The sequence below is a fragment of the Pleurodeles waltl genome, chromosome 4_2, assembly GCF_031143425.1.
Source record: "Pleurodeles waltl isolate 20211129_DDA chromosome 4_2, aPleWal1.hap1.20221129, whole genome shotgun sequence".
NCBI classification, from domain to species: Eukaryota; Metazoa; Chordata; class Amphibia; order Caudata; family Salamandridae; genus Pleurodeles; species Pleurodeles waltl.
In genome coordinates this window covers 72,172,232-72,196,979 of record NC_090443.1, presented here as the reverse complement: position 1 = coordinate 72,196,979, position 24,748 = coordinate 72,172,232, and the positions used below count along the sequence as shown (strand labels likewise).

Sequence of the window (24,748 nt, the reverse complement as noted above, 5' to 3'; positions counted from 1 at the left end):
GTACTCAGCGGTCTATGAGGTCTACAAGACAGGAACAAAGGTGACAGCATTTCAGGGAGAAGATCAAAGAACATGTGTCATTGGCATGGGCAGAGAAAGCAACTTTGACGGTAGGCCTGGTACACGAGAATGTGAAGGACAAAGTAATCAAGACCCACCAAAGTAACACAATCACTTAGTATACGCAGTCACAGACTAAAGAAATGGCTCCCTGTTGCAGTTACCCCCCACTTTTTGCCTGATACTGATGCTGACTTGACTGAGAAGTGTGCTGGGACCCTGCTAACCAGGCCCCAGCACCAGTGTTCTTTCACCTAAAATGTACCATTGTTTCCACAATTGGCACAACCCTGGCACCCAGATAAGTTCCTTGTAACTGGTACCCCTGGTACCAAGGGCCATGATGCCAGGGAAGGTCTCTAAGGGCTGCAGCATGTCTTATGCCACCCTAGGGACCCCTCACTCAGCACAGACACACTGCTTGCCAGCTTGTGTGTGCTGGTGGGGAGACAATGACTAAGTCGACATGGCACTCCCCTCAGGGTGCCATGCCAACCTCACACTGCCTATGGCATAGGTAAGTCACCCCTCTAGCAGGCCTTACAGCCCTAAGGCAGGGTGCACTATACCACAGGTGAGGGCATAGGTGCATGAGCACTATGCCCCTACAGTGTCTAAGCAAAACCTTAGACATTGTAAGTGCAGGGTAGCCATAAGAGTATATGGTCTGCTCCATAATGGCTACACTGAATACTGGGAAGTTTGGTATCAAACTTCCCAGAATAATAAACCCACACTGATGCCAGTGTTGGATTTATAAAAAAATGCACACAGAGGGCATCTTAGAGATGCCCCCTGTATTTTACCCAATTGTTCAGTGCTGGACTGACTGGTCTGTGCCAGCCTGCTGCTGAGAGACGAGTTTCTGACCCCATGTGGTGAGGGCCTTTGTGCTCTCTGGGGACAGAAACAAAAGCCTGCTCTGGGTGGAGATGCTTCACACCTCCCCCCTGCAGGAACTGTAACACCTAGCATTGAGCCTCAAAGGCTCAGGCTTCATGTTACAATGCCCCAGGGCACTCCAGCTAGTGGAGATGCCCGCCCCGTGGACACAGCCCCCACTTTTGGCGGCAAGTCCAGGAGAGATAATGAGAAAAACAAGGAGGAGTCACTGGCCAGTCAGGACAGCCCCTAAGGTGTCCTGAGCTGAGGTGACTCTGACTTTTAGAAATCCTCCATCTTGCAGATGGAGGATTCCCCCAATAGGAATAGGGATGTGCCCCCCTCCCCTCAGGGAGGAGGCACAAAGAAGGTGTAGCCACCCTAAAGGACAGTAGCCATTGGCTACTGCCCTCCCAGACCTAAACACACCCCTAAATTCAGTATTTAGGGGCTCCCCAGAACCTAGGAACTCAGATTCCTGCAACCTAAGAAGAAGAGGACTGCTAAGCTGAAAAACCCTGCAGAGAAGACGGAGACACCAACTGCTTTGGCCCCAGCTCTACCGGCCTGTCTCCCCACTTCTAAAGACACTGCTCCAGCTATGCCCTCCCCAGGGACCAGCGACCTCTGAATCCTCAGAGGACTGCCCTGCTCTAGAAGGACCAAGAACTCCCGAGGACAGCGGCCCTGTTCACCAAAGACTGCAACTTTGAAACAAAACAGCAACTTTGAAACAACTTGCGTTTCCCCCCGGAAGCGTGAGACTTGACATTCTGCACCCGACGCCCCCGGCTCGACTTGTGGAGAACAAACACTTCAGGGAGGACTCCCCGGCGACTGCGAGACCGTGAGTAGCCAGAGTTGCCCCCCCTGAGTCCCCACAGCGACACCCGCAGAGGGAATCCCAAGGCTCCCCCTGACCACGACTGCCTGCTCCTCAGATCCCGACGCCTGGTAAAGACTCTGCACCCGCAGCCCCCAGGACCTGAAGGATCCGAACTCCAGTGCAGGAGTGACCCCCAGGAGGCCTTCCCCCTTGCCCAGGTGGTGGCTACCCCGAGGAGCCCCCCCTTGCCTGCCTGCATCGCTGAAGAGACCCTTTGGTCTCCCATTGAAACCTATTGAAAACCCGACGCGTGTTTGCACACTGCACCTGGCCGCCCCCGCGCTGCTGAGGGTGTACTTTCTGTGTGGACTTGTGTCCCCCCCGGTGCCCTACAAAACCCCCCTGGTCTGCCCTCTGAAGACGCGGGTACTTACCTGCTGGCAGACTGGAACCGGGGCACCCCCTTCTCCATTGAAGCCTATGCGTTTTGGGCACCACTTTGACCTCTGCACCTGACCAGCCCTGAGCTCCTGGTGTGGTAACTTTGGGGTTGCTCTGAACCCCCAACGGTGGGCTACCTTGGACCCAAACTTGAACCCTGTAAGTGTTTTACTTACCTGCAAAAACTAACAAACTCTTACTCCCCCTAGGAACTGTTGAAAATTGCACTGTGTCTAATTTTAAAATAGCTACAGTATATGTGATTTATGGGAAAACTGTATATGCTGTTTTGCTCATTCAAAGTTCCTAAAGTACCTACCTGCAATATCTTTCATTTGAAGTATTACATGTAAATCTTGAACCTGTGGTTCTTAAAATAAACTAAGAAAATATATTTTTCTATACAAAAACCTATTGGCCTGGAATTGTCTTTGAGTGTGTGTTCCTCATTTATTGCCTATGTGTGTACAACAAATGCTTAACACTACTCCTTTGATAAGCCTACTGCTCGACCACACTACCACAAAATAGAGCTTTAGAATTATCTCTTTTTGCCACTATCTTACCTCTAAGGGGAACCCTTGGACTCTGTGCATACTATTCCTTACTTTGAAATAGTACATACAGAGCCAACTTCCTACACAGACTCTGCAGCAACGCGTCACAAGGCAGACAGGAAATCAGGAGTCTGAGCAAAAAACTGAACCAACAAGAGTGGAGCTGATGGTGGCGATCCAGGACACCCACAACGCCCTAGAGGGAAGATGGACATGGTGACAATTGAGGTGGGGTTGCTACCCGTGGACCTCTGCAAGGTAACAGAAAGAATGGCAGTGAATGAGTAAATGATTGGCAATGTTAATGGGGAAGTGGTCTCCCTAAAAGAACAAGTAGTAAAATTGACAGCTATGATGAAAATGCTGGAAGAAAGGGTGGAGGACGCTGAGGGTAGGTCACACCGAAACAATCTGCACCTAATAGGATTCCCAGAAAGGGTGGGGGAATTTGGCAGAATCATACCAAGCATACTGGATTAATACCATCTTGTGGCCTAAAAGGCTGTCACCAATGTTTGTGGTGGAGAGGACACATAGGGCACTGATGATGCATCCCCTGCCGGGGGCACCACAGAGAACTCTGATTGCGCAGCTCTTCAATTATCTAGACAGGGACTGCATCCTTAAAGCAGCCAGAGAAGCGGGGACTCTGAAATTTGAAAATCCCTCTATAGCAATTTCCGCTTACACCTGATAAGTTCTAACGCAAAGAAAATCCTTTGCTGAGTTAAAACAAAAACTTAGGACAATGAAACTACCATATGTGCTGCTTTTCACTGCATGACAGAGTACTGGAGCAGGGAAGAAACAGTTTTTTTTTTTTTAGATACCCGAAGACATCTGGGCATGGATCGAAACATAGGACAAGGTACCGTTGAGGGAACAGGGCACTCAGAAAATTGTCAAAGGGGTAAGAGGAGAGAGACGAAGAACTGCCAATTGGCGCATGTCCCCAGGACGATCCACAGAGGTCTTCACAGAGGCATCAAGGATTGAGGTCCAGGATGATGGTACGATAATGGAAGTGCAGATGGAGAGTGATGACCTAAATAATGATCACAGCAACCGAGGAGAAGACTTGACCACACTGCCTTCTGGACCTGCAGATTCAGAGACTGAAATTTAACATTGCAAAATGTCTGCGGATAATGGTTTGCCTACGGAAATGGTAATGGGGACTGGGGGAGGGGGAATGCATGAAAGATTTAAAAGAATCAGAAAATTACATGCATAAAAACATTGGTTCCATGGGAAAGGGATTGCCAGTTAATATTATCCAAACTTTAATTATCCAAACACCTGCTGGGACATATTTACAGGGATTTGTTAAGGCAGCTGAGGCGAGACCCAACGTGGATCTGTAGCTCATACAGGGCGGGGAAACACTTACATCTGCTTGGTAGGAGAAGTGTTATAGGATCACAGTTGGGAAGTGCGACAAAACTGAGAACTTTCACTGGAAGAGGGTGGGGTAACCTGGGTATAAGATAATCAGGATGGTGGGCGATAACAAGCGTAACAGTTTTGGTTTTCGGATGATTGCCCGGGGGGCGGGATAGTTGGGGATCATCTTTATAGTTATTGACTGTTTAGTTATGGTACAGCACAACACACAACACTGGAAAAAGGAGTGCAGGGACATAGGTACGCAGATCGGAACACACCGCTTCCCAGGTGGAAGAGAGCACCCCATGACGGGGAAAAGGAGACACACAAACAATATGACAAAACATTTCAAGATTACAGCATGGAATGTCAGAGGTTTCGGCAGGTACTAGAAAAGATACAGGATACACTCCTATTAGAGACAAGTGGCAATTACGAGCCTGCAAGAGACGCTCTTAACAGAGGAAGAAGCAAGAAAACTAGAAACAAAATGGAGGGGGCAGTTATAGAAGTCAACTTTCTCCTCCTTTGCTCGGGAGTAGAGATATGTGTGGCACCCGGGGTCCCATTTCCAATGATTTATTTGGAGGCTGATCCACAGGGACGGTATGTTTTATTACAGGGGACATTAGACAAAATAGGCACCACTATTCTCAATACATATTCGCTGAATGTGGACGATAGAGAATTCTTCCCAAAAATGCAACTGTTGCTAACAGACAGCGTGATAGACAGACTACTCTGGGTGGGGAATTTTGTGTATGAGATGCAAACAAGGACAGGACACCCATACGATCAAGCTGGGAATGGTAGGAACGCTGACTGAAACCATGCAAATCGTGGGTTGCAAAGATTTTTGGAGAGAGTGCTATATGACGCAAAGAGTTCTCCTGTTTTTCGGCACCCCATATTACTTACAGCAGGTTAGACGGAGCACTGGGCATGACCAATGTGAGGATGGAAACACACAAAGTGGGTTACCTAGGCAGATACCTTTCAGATCACTCCCCGTTGAAGTTTGAGTGGAGCGGAAACCGAATAGGAAAGGGTGGGGGTACTGGTGTATGCAGACAGATATGCTCCTAGACACACCCTTTCAGCAGGCTCTGGGTGAGAAAATCTCGACATACATGGAGGACAACTGGGGCACAGCAAGCAGAAGGGGTACGGAATGGGAAGCGTTAAGGGCTGTCGCCAGAGGAAAATGTATGAGTGAAATATGTGGTCTGCAATGACAATTGCAGACAGAGCTGGGAGGTCTGGAAAGTGAGTCAGCAGAGGCCCAAAGAAAGGGGCAGAGGGAGCTTGAGGTGGGAGGCGCTGTGGTATATATTAAGAGACAACTGGAAGATATAAGGGATAGGCTGGACAAGTTCACACAATGAGAATATCGACAAAGGCTACACAGAGACAATCCTAGCAAAATGCTAGCATGGTTACTTATACGGGAGACAGTTAGGAAGCCCATAGTCATGGTATGTAGATGCGAAGGGTCGAACACCACCACACAACGATTAATCAATGACACATTCAGGGAACACTTGTAGAAACTATATACAGGGGGCAGGGAGTCGGAGATAGCAGAATATCTTGGAGAGCATGACTCCCTAGGCCGAATGCCCCACATTAGGAAGAACTAGAGGCGGACATCACACTGGAAGAAGTCAGAGAGGCGATGAAGAAATCGAACAGGGGTAAAAACAGTGCCTTGTAGTGAGAAACGGAAAACATTCAAGCAAAATAATCTACAGTACTGTCTCACATGGCTGTATCGTTATCGGAAAGTTGCTTCTAGAGGCCCCAAAAGTGGCTACATTGAAACCCCGAGCAGAAGGCCAGTCCTAAAATGTCACTGGGATACAAAGAATGAAGTATGGCGCAACTTTTATTATATGTAGGCTTTCTTTCTCAGTACATAATGTGTCACCACACAGCATAATTTATCCAACCATGTTGCATAATTTGGTTCTCCTTTTTCACACAATTCCATTTGTCTAGTCCATTTGGAAGAGCTACAGGGTTTGGTCACACCCACAAGTGGAAACTGGATCTGCTATGGAAATGTCACTCGAACTATAGTAGCTTTGTTGCAATTTCCATGAAATCCGATATCTCACAAGCTCTTTGTTGCAGTTATGGGAAATACACTTAGACATCAGATTGTTCCCCAGGAGAATGCCTCATGCCAGAGATAATGGAGAAAGACCACATTTTCTGCATTAACCTTGTCCTGCATGCCTCAATCGTTTGCAGTATCTTACCTTAGTTTCTGTAGACAGAAGATTGAACCAGATGATAGATGCCCAACTACTGGACTGCTGGCTGGGATTTGAAACGATCACCAATGGCAGTGTGCTTGTCTGGAAGACAGACAGAAGAAAAGCGTTCACCGATAGCAACTAACACAAGCTAGGTGAAAATTCAGATGAACAACACTGCACTCCTTATCTCCTGTGAGAACATTAATTAACATTTTCTCTTCACAAGTTTCACCATCTTCTTTTATCATAAGATCGTGTTACCCCTTTTGAATGGGTACAACATTATAACTGACATCTTGTGGGGAAAATTGTGAATTCCAAGCAATCTGCGCTCTAGAGAAATGTAAGACAATTGAAGCACTGCAGTTGTAAATAAAAATAACAATAAGTTTATCGATCTTACTCGATATGTACTTGCTAATGTTTTTTCCCTACCAGGAAAACAATGTGAGAACTATTTTAAGGCAAACAATCAAATGTAGGAACTTTGCCATGAGGTTCTGCAGATATGGGCAAGAGATCACACCTGCACATTCCATGTCGTCACTGACACTGTTTCATCCATGATTAATTGCTTTTGGTTGCATTAATATATTTAGTTCAATAAAAAACTTACAAGACAAAATAAAAAAAATGCATGAGGTAATAATGCAAAAGCATAGGACTGGAAATGGTGTCAGTGCGTACATGGAGCGAGGTGGCTACCGTACATGCATGGTTCAGGCGATTCTCACTCACCTCCAGGTCGAGCTCCAGATCCTGGTACTTGAACTTCATGGAAAAATGTATTAGGTGTAGCTCTTCTGTTACCAGCCCCTGGAACACAACGACACTCAGCCACAGAATCAGAAAGCATCAATACATTCACCAACAAACAGCTGAATCCTAGCAGCCTGAGTAACAAAATTAACACGAGTCTCGAAATAACTCTCATCACATGCGGTCTTTGACCAACAATCAAACCTCAAAAGACACCTAGTCATTTCCTGTGAGTAAATGGATACATGGAATGTAAGGAATTCTAGTAAATTGAAAAGCAAAATCTCCCAGAGATGTAGTAGAGAATTCAGGAAGGGGTGCCTGCAGACCCTTCATACAGAAAGCCAAACATTCTTCAACCAGATTGCTTTCACACTAAGTAAGCCTAACGTCCAAGAACTTCTGAAGTTGCAAGAAAGCTGACTTCTCCTGGATCTTGCCCCAGCATAACGACTGCTTCTCTTTAGAGGCATTGCCTGTGTTTGAGTTAAAAACCCCAGTGTAGATGCTGCTTTACACTAAACAATTGGGAAAATCAGTAATTAGATTAAGCCCAAAGGAAAAAGTCTCCTGCACAACTGGTTTGTCATAGTAATGAGTTCTGAGACCGCAATAAGGTAAGTATAGGAAAGTAGATATTTATTGTGGATCACAGCTCAAGATTAAATGTCTACAGCTTTCCCCAGTTAGCAGCACCTGACACCACTGGAACTTCAAGTCATAGCCTAACATTCCCACTCACAGCTTCTGCAATCAATACTCCCTTAAATTCTAATACATGCAAAAAGATGTAACTGTTGATTAACAAGATCAAAATGATTTTACTTATAGTGTGTTGATAAAGGTTACTAATCGGTAAAAACAATTCCGATTTGTTGTTTGGTAGATCACCTGCTCTGCACACTCTTGCCATCTAGTGGTGAATGCAGATGTTGCAGATTGTTTTTCTGCAAAACAGAGGTTTCATTTTCAAGGTGACTTCGGATTCCTCCCCCGAAACCCACAATGTAGGATGTAAATCTTTTCAGTCTGGCCATGTAGAAGCCCTTGTAGGCTTTCAGGCTTCCTTAAGAATGTGCATGCACTATCCCAGAATCTCAAGGTACCAAATTTCAAGATTTCAGGAACAAAATTGCAAAATTCAGAACCATGAGGTTGAAACTTTGCAACTGACTTATGTATAGGTAGACATTCGCAGATGATGCAAGGACCAAAGCTAGCCCTGACTAGGTGGGTGCTGTCAGGACGAGTTTCATTGGTGTTTGCCACATTTTAGTCGTTAAATGTGAAACGAATGTTAGTGGAGGAAAAGTGCACGCAAAAATCACTGACCAATTCATCCACAGAGCACTGCCCCAGGCATTGTGTGTGTGGGCATGTAGAGGCGAAACTTTGGCATCTGCATTTACATGGGTGGAAAACAGATCTTGCTGGATCACCTAGGGATTCGTGTTTGCTGGTGCTTTCTGCTGAGCTTTCTAAGCTTTTCTGTCTCTGAATCGTGGGAAATGCCTGAAGAGGCAAAAATAAGGTCCCCAAAAATTAGTGCCAGTGGTCCCCACTGGCAACCACAAGCACAAATTAAGCACTCGTCCACTCCCCTAAAATGTTCTGCCAAAAAGACCCAGTGACGACAGGCCAATGCCTGACTGTCTGTGCTAGCTTGGATAACTGTGGTGAATGCGTGCCCCGTGTTTTTGCAGAAGTAACGATGCAGGTGGTTACGATGTCTGTACGAAGGAACACTGTTTTTTTGCAAATTCGTTTTTAAAATGTTTGGTGCACAAGCTGCAGCACCATCAGTTTGAATACTTTTATATGCTAGTGTTGTTACTACAGAGACCACTAGCTCTGGACTGTGAGCAGGCTCATGTGTACTCTCCGTCACATACAAGAAGTCTTTGTGCTGATGGTCACTTGTGGCTGGGTGGGGGCGGGGTTGAGTCTGGGAAGCGGGGCGCAGGGGGTGTGGGAGGGTTGGGGGGGCGGAGGAGCAGGTACGTGTTGGAGGGGGGGTGAAGAATAAATGCCCAGTAACAAGTTCTTTTTGTTCCACCTTTCCAGTCTGTGCTGAGCCCTGGGCTTCAGCAACCCCAGATCCTTCCACCAAGCAGTCACATGTGACTGGTGTCTTGCAGGACACTTTTGCAAGAATGCATGTACAGCCAACCATTTGTTATTTCCACTTAAACAAAGATGCCAACGTTATTATCATACTCACTGTCAAGAGGATCCGATGTCTATTAAAGCAGAAGCAGCCGTACAAATGCCTCCCCTCTCACTGATGAGGTAGGCTTTGCCCAGCACTGTATTGTGTATGGCTCCCAAGAACAACAGTCTCTGCAGGGGGCAAAGGGGAGATTTTGTGGAGTTGACGGTGAACTCCAATGCACAGATGAGTGAAGTGAGTTGCTGAGTATAACTGAGGTAATTAGATCAACGGTTTCCCTTTACCAAAGAGTTGTCCACATATGGAAAGACCTGCTGGTGTTACATCAAAGATGCACTGCTACTACTGCCAGCAATTTGTTGAACGCTCTGGGAGCTCTTGTGACCCAAGGGCAGTACTGTGAACTGACAGTGCAATCTACTTGCCACAAATCTGAGGCACTGGTGATGTGCGGGTGAATGGGAAGGTGGAAAAAGGCATCCTTGATTTCGAGGGTCACCATCAATTTTCCCTTTAACTTTGTTTCTCTGAGTACAGCAATGAATGATCTCTGTGCTCCACAATCAAAGTCGCATGCACCAAAGACATGCATCAAATTATTATGTATGCATGTGCAGCCAGTTCATAAGTTACCAAATGCTAAAATTAGTGCTTTTGGTTCGATTGCCATCCCAGTGTCCGAATGAAGGCAAACATATTTACATACGCTCAGCTGTCTGTCACCCACAGCGGTCTCTGGATGCATACAGTGAAATATTTAGGATCCAGCCATATTACTGCCCTAATTTCAGAAAAGAACATATTGGCAGTAGCTTTTGGTGTCCAGAAATCAAAGCTCTGCTATAACCAGCTGCCACCAATAAGCTGCTTCCCGCTAGTTCTTGTGCCTGCCCAGCTATGGAGTCAACAGCAGCTTATGGTTGTGGTGTTCACCCACTGCAATAAGATCAGCAGAACTGATGTGTTTAAAGTGCCACGTTGGGACTGCTGACAATCCCACCTAGTCTCCATCATAATAAAGATACTCAACAACGACCTAGACCCTTAAAATAACACCTGGTTGCTACCTAATATGTCATCAGTCAGGTGCAGGTTATAAGCTGTAAAGGGACATATTTGCAAACTCAGATCCTATATCTCTTTCGCATTTACTTTCCTGCATAAGCGCAAATACAAGGTAGCTGCAAAAGACTGGAGCACACCTTCAATTCCTATGCACACCCTAAACACAATACACACAGACTACACTATAAACTAACATTACTAATTATAAATCACTAATAAGTAATCAATCAACAACCAAGAAAGTGCTTTCTTTGGAGGCCTAGTGAAAGATAGGAAGCATTATATAAATACTACGATACAATAATATATATCACCATATGTATGCCCTAGTCTATTAAAGTCAAAGTCTTCACTATACTGGAGGCATTGACGTGACCACTGAATTATCCCTATTTAAGGAAAATACTTTAAATTATGGTGTATTTCTGAGGACTAAATAGGGTTGGGGAATTCAACATTCATGACTGCCCAAAATAAGAAAGGAGACAACACACCAGGCAATAAATGTGGGTGTTATCCCTAACTGGGAGACACTGAATGGCTCCACATGCTTTTGACACATGACCTAAGATCGTCGTACACGCAGTGATGTTCATTCCATGTCCCAAAGGAAGACATAAGTGTACAAAAAGAATAGGTATATTATTTAGTTAGACGTTAGAATGGAATAGTGTCTTAGGCAGCCAGACATCAATGGCAAAGAACAGTATTAACCACAGATTTGCCCAGTAACCACCGACTTGGCCCAACCCCTGGGTAATCCACGTAGGTATCATTTCAAGTAATTTCAAGATTGTCTCTTACATCAAGTCAATTAGTCATATCTTGTGATACCTCAAAAGCCTAAATTTCCACCACAAAAAAAGACACATAAAAAAATTGAATTGATTACAACGAAAAATATGAAGGCAATTACAAAGGAATAAATATATACAACAGATTTATGATGGCTTCCTAGAGCTTACAACCCATATCTTTTCCATACATGAATCTTTGTGTTCCCCATTCACTCATGTATCTTATATATTCTTGTTTCACTTTAATTCACTGAGATCCCATCCTTACAGGATCACAGAATTACCTGAGTGAATGTTCCTCTAACTAATTGTACAACACATGTAGCTCATAGGAATGGAATGACTCATAGTTACTTCAGATGACTAACTATAACTGGTGAATTTCTATGGTTTGGTATGTTTAAAATGTGAGCCTAACTATAACGTCCCTGAAACCTTTGTTTTTTTCATTGAATACACAGACACACGTTCAAGATATGCAGATCTGGAGTTAAGAATAGTACGTTTATGGTTTCCATGGTAGGCTAGCACTGCCCAATATGGCTATGAATATGAGATCTTCAGGTGACTCTTTTAAAGTAGTGTTATGGTTTAGTTTTAAAAGCGATAATGTTCATTCATCATGTGAAGCAACTGTGCTGCACACCAAAGCCTGAAGTGGCATTGTTAACGCTAAACAAAAAAACTTTACTAAATAAATATAATCCATGGCAACCATTTCTACAGTGGCGTTCCTACATCCTAAACACAGCATGTTCTTAATGCTTGACAAAATGTAATAGTACCTTACAGCCTGCACCATAACAAAGAGACTTGAAGCTGCAGCATAGCACCATGCACTGCTATAAAAATACTTTCAAGTAAAATATGCAAATTTGAAATTTCTTCCTCCCAGAGATGATAAAAGAAGTATTAACTACTTGTTCATTAACAGCCCCTATCATTGATAGAGAAGGAGACGATCACGTCTGTGGATTTTACTATACATTTGAGAAAAATTTCTAACATACTGATTAAACGCCAAAAAGGATATTTTTGACAGAATGGTGCATCTGGAAGGCCAGTTGTCAGTCACATTCAAGGCTATGCCTTACAGTGTGTCTGATCTGTGACTGATGTACCACAACTATAACTCCTGGTCTTATGAAAGGCACTAGACCATCACAAGGTAGAACAGACCACCCCACAGCAGGAAGCCTGGGCATAGGTATCTCTCTAGGTGCTTTCTTCTACTCGCTGACGTAATGACTTCTCTGTGGACTCGAAATTATTTGGCCCTGGGCTGAACTACATGTTTACACAACTTGACTCCCCTCGGTGAAACATGGTAGGCTAGCATTGCCCAATCTGACATAGAGGTGGGCAAGGCACTAAAAGCTTGAGCCAGCCTTAAGCTAGATCCCATTGAAGCCTTGAGCCCAAAACGAGCCGAGCCTTCATGTGGCTTTGGACTACCAATATGCTTTAACTGCATGCGCCAAGAATTATAAACAAAGCAGCAATCTTTGATGTGAAACGGATGAGAGAAAGAGGCATCCAATATACAGCTGATCTGCCTAATGTGGATACAAAAAAATTGGGCTCAGTCCTAGCTTTCCCATTTTACCAAATAATGTGAATGTGCAAATATTAAATTTCATGGAGTAATTTTTAGGTTTCATCTGAGGCAGCACATGCACTGTTTCCTGTAAGACAGTTTGTTTACTTACTGACAAAGGGCTTACGGCCCACTCATTGCTTACCAGAGGTTGGCTTCCTTGTCACTTTCATTTCCTTGCTTCTCTGTGGTCAGCATGTGTCACCTCATTTCCTCTTCGTATGTTTGCCCCTGTCCTGGAGCATAGTCCAAGTACTGCTGCCTTTCTCAGTGTCCTTCCACTGTTCATGCTTTCAGAGATACTTTGCTATAGTTGAAGCACTCCATAAAAGTGCATGTGTTTGCCGGCTGTCTCTATCAAGTTTCTACCTCTGTTCCTGCTCCGTTGTGTTGTTTGCCTCTTCCTGCCCCTCTCCGTGTTGTTGCTTTCTCTTTCCAAGATGTGGTTTTCCCCATTCCAGCCTCCTGTGTTGCTGCTTTCCCACTCTGTGTTGTTTCTTGCCCCCACCTCTCTCTGAATTTTTGCTTACCCCTTCCCTCTATCCCAATGATTGCCCCCTCCAGTTGCTTGCTCCCTTCTACCTCACGGTGTTGCTTGCCCCCTCCTGCCCAAAAATGTGCTTTTGTTGGCCCCCGCTCATCATGTGCTTGTCATTGCCCCTTCTTATTCAGCCTTGACTTACTGCTTTCCCCCTCCAGCCCCACCATGTGTTGTTGCTTGCCACCTCCCAACCCATCCTGCATAGTTGCTTGCCCGCTTCCACACTTTTGACCTGCTAAAAAAAGCAAGCATTGGCAAAGTCAGTGCATCTTACCTTCGCAACCTATTGGCTTTCTGAATGTTATGACCCATGTTGCACAGCAATGTGGCTGCTATGCGCCATAACTCAGTGTTTTAAAAAAGTGCTATGGTGCAGCCAGTATTTGTTGCATCAGTAGTATTTTTTTTGCAGGTGAATGGATTGGGAGGCACTTACACCAACTGTGTTGAATGTCCTCCCTCCATCCAAGAAGCCTCCCAACCTCCTGTCAGCAATAAAACATTAAAACAAAAAAAAGCAATATGACACAGCCAGTGCTGGCTGCGTCATAGCATTTTTTGAGAACTTCCAGCATGCTGCACAGCAGCCATACATCTGTGCAGTATGGCTATAGACATTTACAAAGGCAATGGCTCATATAGGAAAAACCAACTGGCTTTACCATGGCTTGTTCTTCATTATCAGAAATGTGAGCACCTTTACTACATGAGTTCAGGAAGTGTTTGTTTTACTAGACTATAATCTTGCTCTATGTTTAATTAGAATCTAGAATGCATATGGGGTGCACAAGACAACTGATTTGTCTTTTGATTTGTTGTCAGAGCGCAAGGCCTAAATGTGTCTATGTTTATTTAAAATTAAACTATCACGTTTAATACCTTTCTCGCAGTGATGTAATCTGAAATACTAAGGTAAATTATTGCAATGGCTTAAACACTTTATACATTTTGAAAAAGATTTATCATATTTCTGCTTGATATCTGTTTCATGATCTACAGGACAAATATTTTTAAGGCTCTGGACCTGCACATACTCTCAGAATAAAGTGAGACTATTGACACGTCTCAGCCCTACTCCTTAATTTATTGGCCTGTGCACTTCTACTCTGATCCCATGTTTGCTCCCACCTGAGGACTTTCTCAAACTGAGGTGTTTAAGGCAACAGGAGAAGACATTTTTAAATTTGATGTTTTTATTTGTGGAACAGCACTTCAAAGCCAACATTAAGTGCTGTATCAAATGTGCATCTGTTTCCTTTCTGTAGCGTCTTCCCCAGTCTGGTACCCACTGAATGGCTAGTCCACACACAGATTTGTAAATCCTATGTCTTTATTCCTCTGCGTGTATCAGTGAACTTCAACATTCTAAAGCAAGCTTTCATACATTCTATTCTAGCAATTACATCACACACTGATACAGAGTTTTCAGGAAGCCAGAAATGTTCGGTTCCAATTGTGCAAGATGTTACTTCTCCTCCTCTGTTAAATAATATTTAGAGACACACAAATCTATATATACGAAACAGGTACAACTATATCTCTTCAATAAATCTTCTGGGCGCTTTGATCTGTCGACCTATTCTGGTTACTGGAAGCTGTAAACGGTTGTCTTTAATGTTGGCAATTGCCAATCATAGTAAGGAATCAACAACAGTCATTGAGTTTTCACAATCAGTCTTTCTTTCACCTTCTCGAGTTGAAGACCGACGAAACAAAGTTTCAGGCTGAAGTGAGAAGTCTCTGGTAAGGGACCTCCCAGGTCGCTGGGCAGTCACCATGCGCCCTTTGGTAGACCCTACTTGAAAAGATTCAGCATCAGATTTTCTTTTTCATAACTGTCGAGCAATCACCAAATCTTCCTTTTTTGTTTAAGAGGTCTTTTGCATGTCACCTCTTGTCTGTACACACTTTCATTTTCTGTTTTTGAATCGAGTCCCTTGTACGAACTACGTTTTCATTACCATCTCTTGCTGTGGTCCACTGGGGTATCTTGGTTGTCACAGGACTTTTACCTGTAGATGAGTGAGATGTCGACAATAAGCTCATAAAGTAGAGTTCAGCACAGTTTTCAGATTGAGCTTCTCAAGAGTAGCAAGCTGCACTGCTTTCTTTGGCCTGCTCATAAAACGCTCAATAAGTCCACTGGCCTGTGGTCACAATGGGGTAATCTTTTTATGCTTTATGTTCAGATGCTCCAGAAATTCTTTAAATTCTTTGCAGCTGAAGGGTCGACCATTGTCAGACTTCACAATGGCTGGTAAATCACATGTTGCAAATATGCCATCAAGATTTTTGATTACTCACTTATGTGTCATGGATGAGGGATCGTCAACCAATGGAAAACGTGAATATCTATTACCACCTTTAAAAGGATGTCCATTGTCAAGTGGACCAAAGAAATTGATGGCTATTTTCCCCCAGGCCTGTTTAGGGAGTTCTGACATGTTCAGAGTTTGTTGAGCAACTCTGCTTGACAGGCAATTGTATATGTGACAGACCTTGGGTTCCTTTTCAAATATTTCTTCTAGGTATGGAAACTAAACTCTGTCTCCAAGAGCTTTCTTGGTAGCACCACTACACCTTGATGTCCTTCGTGAAACATTTCTATCACCTTTTGTTGTAGACTCTCCGGAATCAGAATCCTCGCAGAGTAACTCCTTCCTGAGTTATGGACAGTTTATCTTTGACATTCTTGTACTTTTGAAATTCACCATCATTACGAAGAGGTAGAACATGTTTGTGTCATGATTAATGTGCAAATATGTCTTACCTTCGGGAAGTCACAATCATGAATTGTAGCAGTGATAATCTGGGCTAACGATAAAGCAGCTTGTGTATGTGACTTGACAATGAAATTGATACAGGCTTCAGCGGTTTTGAACGGAGTACCAGGACCTTGAATATACAGTCTTGAAAAGTGATCAGCAGGATTTTGATCCTTCCCTGATCGATGCACAATTGTATAATCATTCATGCGGGAAGCGCACTGTTGCCGACGGAGGAAGGGGGCAGGGCCAGAGAGCCCCTTTAACTTTCTGGACGCGCTCCCGCCTCGTGGGAAGCGCACTGTTGCCGACGGAGGAAGGGGGCAGGGCCAGAGAGCCCCTTTAATTCTCTGGACGTGCTCCCGCCTCGCGGGTGGCGCCCGGGCAAAGCCCTGGCCAAGGGCAGGCCCATCCTTCGCCCGTCAGCGCTTGGAAGAGGCTGGGCTGGGCCCCCCCGATATTTCCTCTGCGACTACTGGACTTGGTTATCGGGTTTCTAAGCAGGTACTTTTTATCTGATTTTTGCTGCAGGGTGTTTAATTTTGTATTTTTATAGGCAACCCTGCGAAACAGACTCTTTGCATCGTGAGAAGGCTATTTTTATTTTTATCCTTGTATTGTCATAGTTATACAGAGATTGTTTTATTTGCGTTAGTCCTTCAATCTTATTTATCAGCAAGGAGCGTTTTAGAGCATTATTGGTTGAACCTTTTTAGGATTAAATAATCAGTAAGAATTGGTAAAAGGAAGCAACTTAGTGAAAAAAATACTACTTCTCAGAAAGATCATTCCTCAATATTAAAATGTATCTCAGGCGCCATGGGGGCTATTGATAAACAGATTACTAATGTCGAGGAAAAGATACTAATTCAGAAGGGCCAGTCAGGACCTCCTAATAATCCTCTCCCGCCGGCAATAACCTCTCCAAAACCAACCAAGTTCTTGGAAAATGGAATTCAAACTAAAGGCGTAAATGGATGTATCCAAGATATAAATGATTCTCTCTCAGATGTTGACGAGCACCCACCCTCACCTAAATGTATAAGGAAACCCAAACTAGTTAGGAAGGAGTTTTCAGTCAAGAGCTACCTGACAATATTAGACATGGCACTTCTGGAGCTCAACATATGGAATCCACGAGACAAGCACAAATCATCTGTGAGAACATAAAATCTGGTCAGAAGAATAAACAATCCATAGCAAAAGTGAAAACCAATCCCCTAGAGACTACTAATGCCTTGGAACATCTAGTTAGGTCATCTTTTGACCTAATGATAAAACGTTTAACCCAATTGGAGGAAAATGTGGAGCTAATGCTCAACTTAATGAAGGCACAGTTTGCAAGCTCAACAGCTGCAACTATTCAACATTGTGGCGATACAGACCCAACCGGTAACTCTAATTCCCCCAAAGAGCACCAACAGCCACCAATCATTCCTCAGACTACCCAAAGACACGTAGACTCTTACACACCGTCAACTAGCATCAGAAGTCCCCAACATCTAAAAGCAAAGACAAATAGATGGGAATTACCAAATAGACTGAAACCCTCTCGGGATTTTTTCCCAACATCAAGAGATACATTACATCTTCCTCCTGCGGTAACTCCCTACGTGATAGTCCTCGCAAATGTTCCTACCCTATCCGGAGATAACAGGGAATCATGGACAGCTTTTAGGAACAAATCCCTGAACTGGATAGGAACTCGTATGAAATCTGGCATGACAGATGCACTTTTTGAGGATATTAAGATGGCTAGAAGGGTAAAATGGGTGGGTAGGAACCACAAAACACTTAGGGGTGACTGTGTGGTACTCTAGTTTAAAACTCCAAAATTGGTCGAAGACATTCTGAGAAACTTAAGTCCGCGGCAGATCACGGATCACGGCATTGTACTGCTCCCTCTGGATTTTTTTTATAACGGTAATCTAGGTCATGATCGTTTTGGTCCTAATCCTGAAAAACAATCAAGCCAGCCGGAGAGAAATTACACAATTCCTACTAAGAACAGATTCCTTGTCTCTGCCTGGAAGAAGTTGATTGACTACCATTAGATCAGGGAGCGGGTAGGATTAAGCCTATTATGACGAGCCCAGTCCCTGACCTATTGAAGGGTGGCGATGGTCTGGTGGAGAGCATCGGAGACGAACAAATGGACATGGAGTTATCACCGAGACAAACTGTCAACGAAGAAGCGCTAATAAGTGGGCTTCCTGTCCAATCGGTCTTCTCTGAATCAGCTTCCCACCCTTACAAAGAGAGTAACATCTTCCCACTAAATAATAAAGTAATAAAACATTCTCCTGTGGGACAGGGTATTAATACTAGGAGAGAGGATTTTTTATTTTTTATTTTGGAATGTGGCGGGTCTGCGTGCTAAAATCAAGAATGAGGACTGGTTAGAATACATTCGATCTTTTTCCTGGGTGTGTTTACAAGAGACTTGGTCTGTGGATCCTATTCACATAAACGGTTTCAGGACATTTCATACCCCTGCAGTTCCTTGCTCACGGGGTAGGGCGAAAGGTGGTCTGTGTACTTTCATCTCTAATAAGTTCGATTTAATCAACAATATTAGTTTAATTTCTAATACGTTTTATCAATTGATTATATGTTCACTAAAAAATATAGCACAACTGGTGATTATTACCTTTTACAACAATGCCCCTCAACAAAGATGTTTATCCGCACTTAAGCTTTTGCAGGAAGACTTGGATCGAGCATGTAACTCATCGCATAAAGAGGCTTTTTTTTGTGTTTGGCGGGTGCGATTTTAATACACATCTGTGCACTCAAACTGTTTAGAAATCCTCCTCTTTTAGCACACGTGGAGACGATGATTTATTTCACTTTACACATATTATGGTAACCTGGTGAATGCAGCACTATTTAAATTTGACCTCTTTTTTTGTAATAGTTTAAATTATAGTAAATCACAGTTAAAACCTACTTTTAACGGCAGGCATGCCAACACAATAACTGACTTTATATTAGTGTCTAATAATTTTCTCTTTTATGTATCTGAGTATAAAATTCAAGACATCATGTTCAGTGACCATTATCCTCAAAGTCTAAGCCTTGTATTGCCACAAGCTACAATCAAACACAAGGAATTAGCAGAGAAGGTAGTGAATATTGAATTGGGAGCAAGAAATGGCTACACTATTCGGTGGTCACAGATCGAACCTATAGGTTTTATGAAACAATTAATGAGCAAATTTACTAACGAGTTTGAAACCTGCCTCTCAGACAATATCAGCCCACAGGATTGTATTAAAGCTTTCATTGCAATCACCACCGGAATAAAACAGTCTCTCACAGTAAGTTTTGGCAAACCTAGACCTCAGGTAGACAAAGGATGGTTTGATAGCGAATGTACACAAGCCCATAAGAATCTAAAACAGTATTTCCTAAGACAAAATCCTGACAAACATGGAATAAGTCTTTTGAGGAAGGAGTATAAAAAGGCTATAAAAAAAGGAAACAAAAAATGAGGCATGGCACTCTCTTCATGATGCAAGTCTTCAGAATGACAATGTCAATTTCTGGAAAATAGTGAACTCCCCCCTCTTATGTGATGGAACGTCACTAACCATTGAAACAGCCATCACGGAAGAGGACTGGGTCACATTTTATTCCGGTATATACTCCTTAAAAAACTTGGCCTTGGATTCAAATCCCCCTAGATTAGATGTTTACCCCATTACTCCATCATTTAGTTATGAGGTGCTATTAATACCAGTAAAAGTGGGAAAGCACCAGGCCCAGATGGAGTCCCAATTGATATCTAGAAGTCTAACATTTCATTATGGGGCCCATTATTGACACAGGTTTTACGCGCCTGTTGTGCCACAGCCTTTATTCCGACCTGGGCTGAGTCCATCATTGTTCCAATTTTAAAAAAAGGAGATCGTCAAAACCCTACATGTTATCGCCCAATTTCTCTGCTTGATACTCTCGCAAAGATTGCTGGACGCATTGTTCTAAATAGGTTGCGAGAATGGACGGAAGATAATAATATTCTTTCCGATTTGCAATATGGCTCAGGGCCGGGATAGACACCATGAAGCAGGCTCTGAATTTAGACATTATACTTGGTAAATATACGAAGGCCAAGGTAGGAGCCTTATATCTTGTGTTTGTCGACCTGACTTCAGCATTTGACTGCGTGATTCACAGCAAATTGTGGCCCATCTTACTGGACAAGGGGGTAGATACAACAATAGTTCATTTCATCAGGGAATTATACGCCGGAGCTAATGCTAGGGTGCGTTATGGACCTCAGGGGGAATGTACCTCAGCTTTTCCTATTGAGCGGGGGGTACGTCAAGGCTGCATTTTAGCTCCCTTATTGTTTGCTTTATACATTAACAAACTAGAGGAGGTGTTATCTAATGCTTGTAGTGATCTCCCACAAGTTGGTTCTCGAAAGATCCCAGCACTCATGTATGCGGATGACGCCATTTTGATGGCCCGCACTCCAGTAACTTTGCAGCGGTTACTAACAACTTTTGACAATTATATGGAAGCCTTAGGCCTTAGAATTAACCACTCTAAAACCTTTTCAATGACATGTGGTATAAATTCCACAAAGAAACCCCAGATCATGATAAAAGGTGCGAAACTAGATGACACAGGAACCTTTTCATGCTTAGGCATCATGTTTGATAATAAAGGTACATGGTCACAAGCCATGAAATCCAGGAAATTGTCATTTACAAAAACTATTATGGCTATAAAAAAAAAAATCTAAAAAGGTTGGTAGAGCGACTCCCAAGGATATGATGACATTGTACAACGCAAAATGTGTTTCCGTTGCATTGTATGGGGCAGGACTCTGGGGATATAGGAATTGTAATATCTTACAGTTAGCTGAAAATTATTTTTTAAAGGCCATTTTAAGTGTTCCAAAATCTACCTCAACATTGGTATGCCATACAGAAATGGGGGTAACATATCTCACAGACTTAATTTGCATTCAACCAATTTTACTTTGGCATAATGTATGGATCTCTGACTCGGCTAGGCTGAACAGGGCCATCATAGAAGATGCCCTAGCATTAACCCATTCGCTGAAAATCCCATGGCTGAATTACATAAAGAATTTTCTTACAGAGTTGGGTCATTCTGAGCTATATTCTACTCCAGATAAAATGGAAACTATCTCTAGGAAAGACTTGAAAAACATCTGCCTTACTCATTTGGCCCATTTGAGATGGGCTACTGAGGTAAAGAAATCCAGCGTAAGGAGGAACCTTTTGTTGCAACAAATAGATGGCATGGAACCATATTTAAAAAATGTATTGAACTCGAGGCATCAGTATGTCCTTACGCACCTAAGACTAGAGAATTTTCATCGTCTTGTTAGCTTTCCATTTACTAACGACTGGACTCTAGCTTTGGAAAAACGTCCTTGTGATTCAGTGTCTGATCAAAGTACAATGCACATACTTTTCTTCTGTAAATTTTATTCTGATTTGAGGAAAGTGTTTGTGATCCCATTTTTAACATCTATGCATTTTAAACAATGTCGCCCAGCTTTTATTTACCTCTTGTCCCTCCCATCAATTATGATCTGTAATGGATTAGCTTTATATCTATGCGCAGTGATTAAGGCTAGATCACATTATTAGGTAATTCAGCGAGGTCTTTTAACCTTCACAAGTATTTTAGCTAAGCTAATTGCTTCTGTTTAAAATACATTCTTTTACTGATTTTATACTGCTTCTCATGAGAATTCATTTAACTTCCTGTAGTGAAACCTGTCATATGGCATTTTTCCTTTTGTATGGTTTGATTTATCTTGTGTTTCCTTCATCTTTTATGATTGTTGACCGATGATATCAGTATGTACTATTTGCTTTTATGTTTGTGGTATTCAATCGAATAAAGTATTTTGATGATGATGGTATAATCAATGTTTTGCAATCGTAGTTCCCATCATTCAATTCGAGGAGGCATCTTGGCTTTTGAATGCTGAAGATAGTCAGCAAGGCTTGATGATCAGTCACCAGCGTAAAAGGCTTTCTGTACAGGAATACATGGAAATGTTCACAAGCCAAGACTAAAGACAAACTTTCCTTTTCAGGCTGTGAGTAAGCACCTTCTGTTTGATATAAACGTCAACTAGCTTAGGCCACAATATGTTGTTTTGCATTTGGGCATCCACTATGTTGTGCAAGCATAGCGCCTAACCCAACAGAGCCACTATCAACTACAATCTCGGTATGCAGCTTTGGATTGAGGTACGCCATTTCTGTAGCATTTTCAATGGCATGTTGATTCTCTTGAAACTTTTTTCACATTCTCATGACCTTTAAAAGGAAACATTTTTCTTGGTTAACTCTAGTAATTGAGCACTAACACAGGCAAGGTCCTTTATGTACAGTGAAGAGAGCTCACTATTTCAAGAAAAGAAAATACCACTGAAACATTTTGTGGGGGTTCATTATTTGTCAAAGCCTGTACAGAAAACATATAGTCAAAAGAATTTCACTTTGGTCTTATTAACTCACACTTGTGTGCGTTTAAAGTCAAATCTGTATCATTGAGTAACTGATATGCTTATGTGAGAGTATGTCATCTGTATAGTTAAATGCATCCACAACAGGTTGTATGATGCGTTGTATGACATCTTGGAAAACATCTGCAGCCGATGACACACCAAAATTAAGTCTCTTGCATCTAAACAAACAAACATGTGTAGCAAAGGTTGTAATGTATCTGTAGTTTTATTCTCGTTCTAACTGAAGGTCACCTTTATTCAAATCAAGTCAAGAGAAGATTTTGGCACTATTCAATTGCGCGATCTTGTCAGCAATGTGCGGCCCTGAATGTCACGCTCTTTCAATTGCGGCTCACTTGGCGCATGTCAGCGCATATGCGCACAGCTCCTTCATGGCACTACTGCTATGGGAGAACCCCATTCAATAATTCAATGCTTAAGTAATGATTCAGGTTCGTTTTCAACAGCTTCTTGTAGATGAAAAGCAACGTATCTATGTCTCTGACCAACAGGACGGACATTCTCATTATTATGTAGTTTTACTTTCATAGTCTTTAACTTTCCTAAACCATGAAACAATGAAGAGAATTGACCTACTATTTCAGGATGATCATGTTGTAATTCACTGAAGTCATTCTCATGCCAGCAGCTGTGTTGAAACTGAGCAGCACTTGCTTGCCGCTGTTCCTTGAAGTACAAGGATCACACTTGTACTTTTGTTTTCTTATGTTTCACTGTCACCATAAATTAACTTTTACTCTTCATGGGTGTCGATGCAGCCCAAGTGTATACTGTGGTCTTTGTGTAAGCTGCGGTAACAAAGACAGTTGATTGTACTTTTTTTCAGGCATTATATGTATTGAAGCACCACAATCGATAATGAAAGATTCTGAACATCCATTTATTTTCAATTTAATCTATGGACAGTGTTTGTATGATATTATTTTGACATGTCGACTTTTCTTTGGCTGACTTTTCTCCTCACAAGTGACCAGTCCAACATGTGCACATTTTTCAGAGGTAAGCATTGAAATGGCACAATCACTTTCTTCACTTTCACTTATAAACTGTTTGACGATGATTTAGATGACGAGCGACTTTGTTTAGTATCTATTTGCCTAAAATAATGTTGCAGCTTGGCCTTGTGGGAACATGTCAAGTTGCTTCTGGAACGTTCTGGCAGCCATTTTGTCTTTTGCGCCATGCTGCCCTTACTTTTTCATTTGCTCTGCACATGGTCACAAAATGGTTCTCTTTACCACAGCCTTTGGATACGTGACCAATGGCGCAGCACTTTCGTTCATGTGGAAATTCAAATTCACACCTAAAAAATCATTTTTGCAAGTAGACATCAATTTGTGTCCTTCAATCTTTTATTTCGAATTATTTTTCACACTCATGACTGACTCGCTCTGGGCACCTTTGGTCTCACTGTTGGCAGCTTGAGTTTCAGTACGTTCCTCAGCTCCGGCAGACATCAACGCTTGCTCCAGACTAAGAGTTTCTCTCAGCATTTGTCACCCGATTGAATCAGACAAGCGTTCATAGATCACTCATGGCTTCTTCGTCATTCAATTTTTTTTTTTTACAGTGTTTGGTGAGGGTGCGGAGTCTTTCCACTAACACATCGATTGTTTCGCCAACTCTGACGTTTTGGACTGAAAACATAATGTTTACAATCGACATTTGGTACTGGATTAAACTTGAGATTCAATGCATTTTTTATCTGACGGTATGTGATTTTGTCAGCTCTTGGCATTTTATTTATGACTTCTTTCACACATCACCAGCAAGATTGAGATATCGGATAAACTTCCTGCTATCAGTCTTTTCAAGTGCATGAAATCTTCAAATGTCTCTATCCTGGCTATCTATCGCCAATATTTTGCATTTTGGCAGTGTTGAATGGTGGTGGTGGTTTTAGGAAGGCTGCAGCATTGTAAACCAGTGTGGAACTCACTGACGTTGAGAGTAGCGTGCTCCCTGACGCTTTCTAATTATCATGTTTGTGTAAATCCTCTTTAAAATCTTTTGAAGTGGGAGTCTCAGGATCAGATCAAATCTTAATAGGAACGGCATCTTCTTTCTTAGTTGCCATTTTCACATTTCCCAAACCTACTGTTGTCTCTTGAAAGA

The 24,748-nt window shown here is 42.7% G+C and overlaps 1 protein-coding gene across 2 annotated transcripts in view; it reads right to left on the bottom strand.

Moving 5' to 3' along the window:
* Positions 1 to 24,748, bottom strand: part of STAT2 (signal transducer and activator of transcription 2) — a 482,775-nt gene that overhangs the window by 169,321 nt on the left and 288,706 nt on the right. For both annotated transcript variants that reach the window (XM_069230705.1, XM_069230706.1), the window contains exons 15-16: positions 7,152 to 7,229; positions 6,414 to 6,512 (exon numbers count right to left, since the gene is read on the bottom strand). In XM_069230705.1, coding sequence (XP_069086806.1) covers positions 6,414 to 6,512; positions 7,152 to 7,229 — 177 coding nt within the window. The remainder of the gene's footprint in view (positions 1 to 6,413; positions 6,513 to 7,151; positions 7,230 to 24,748) is intronic.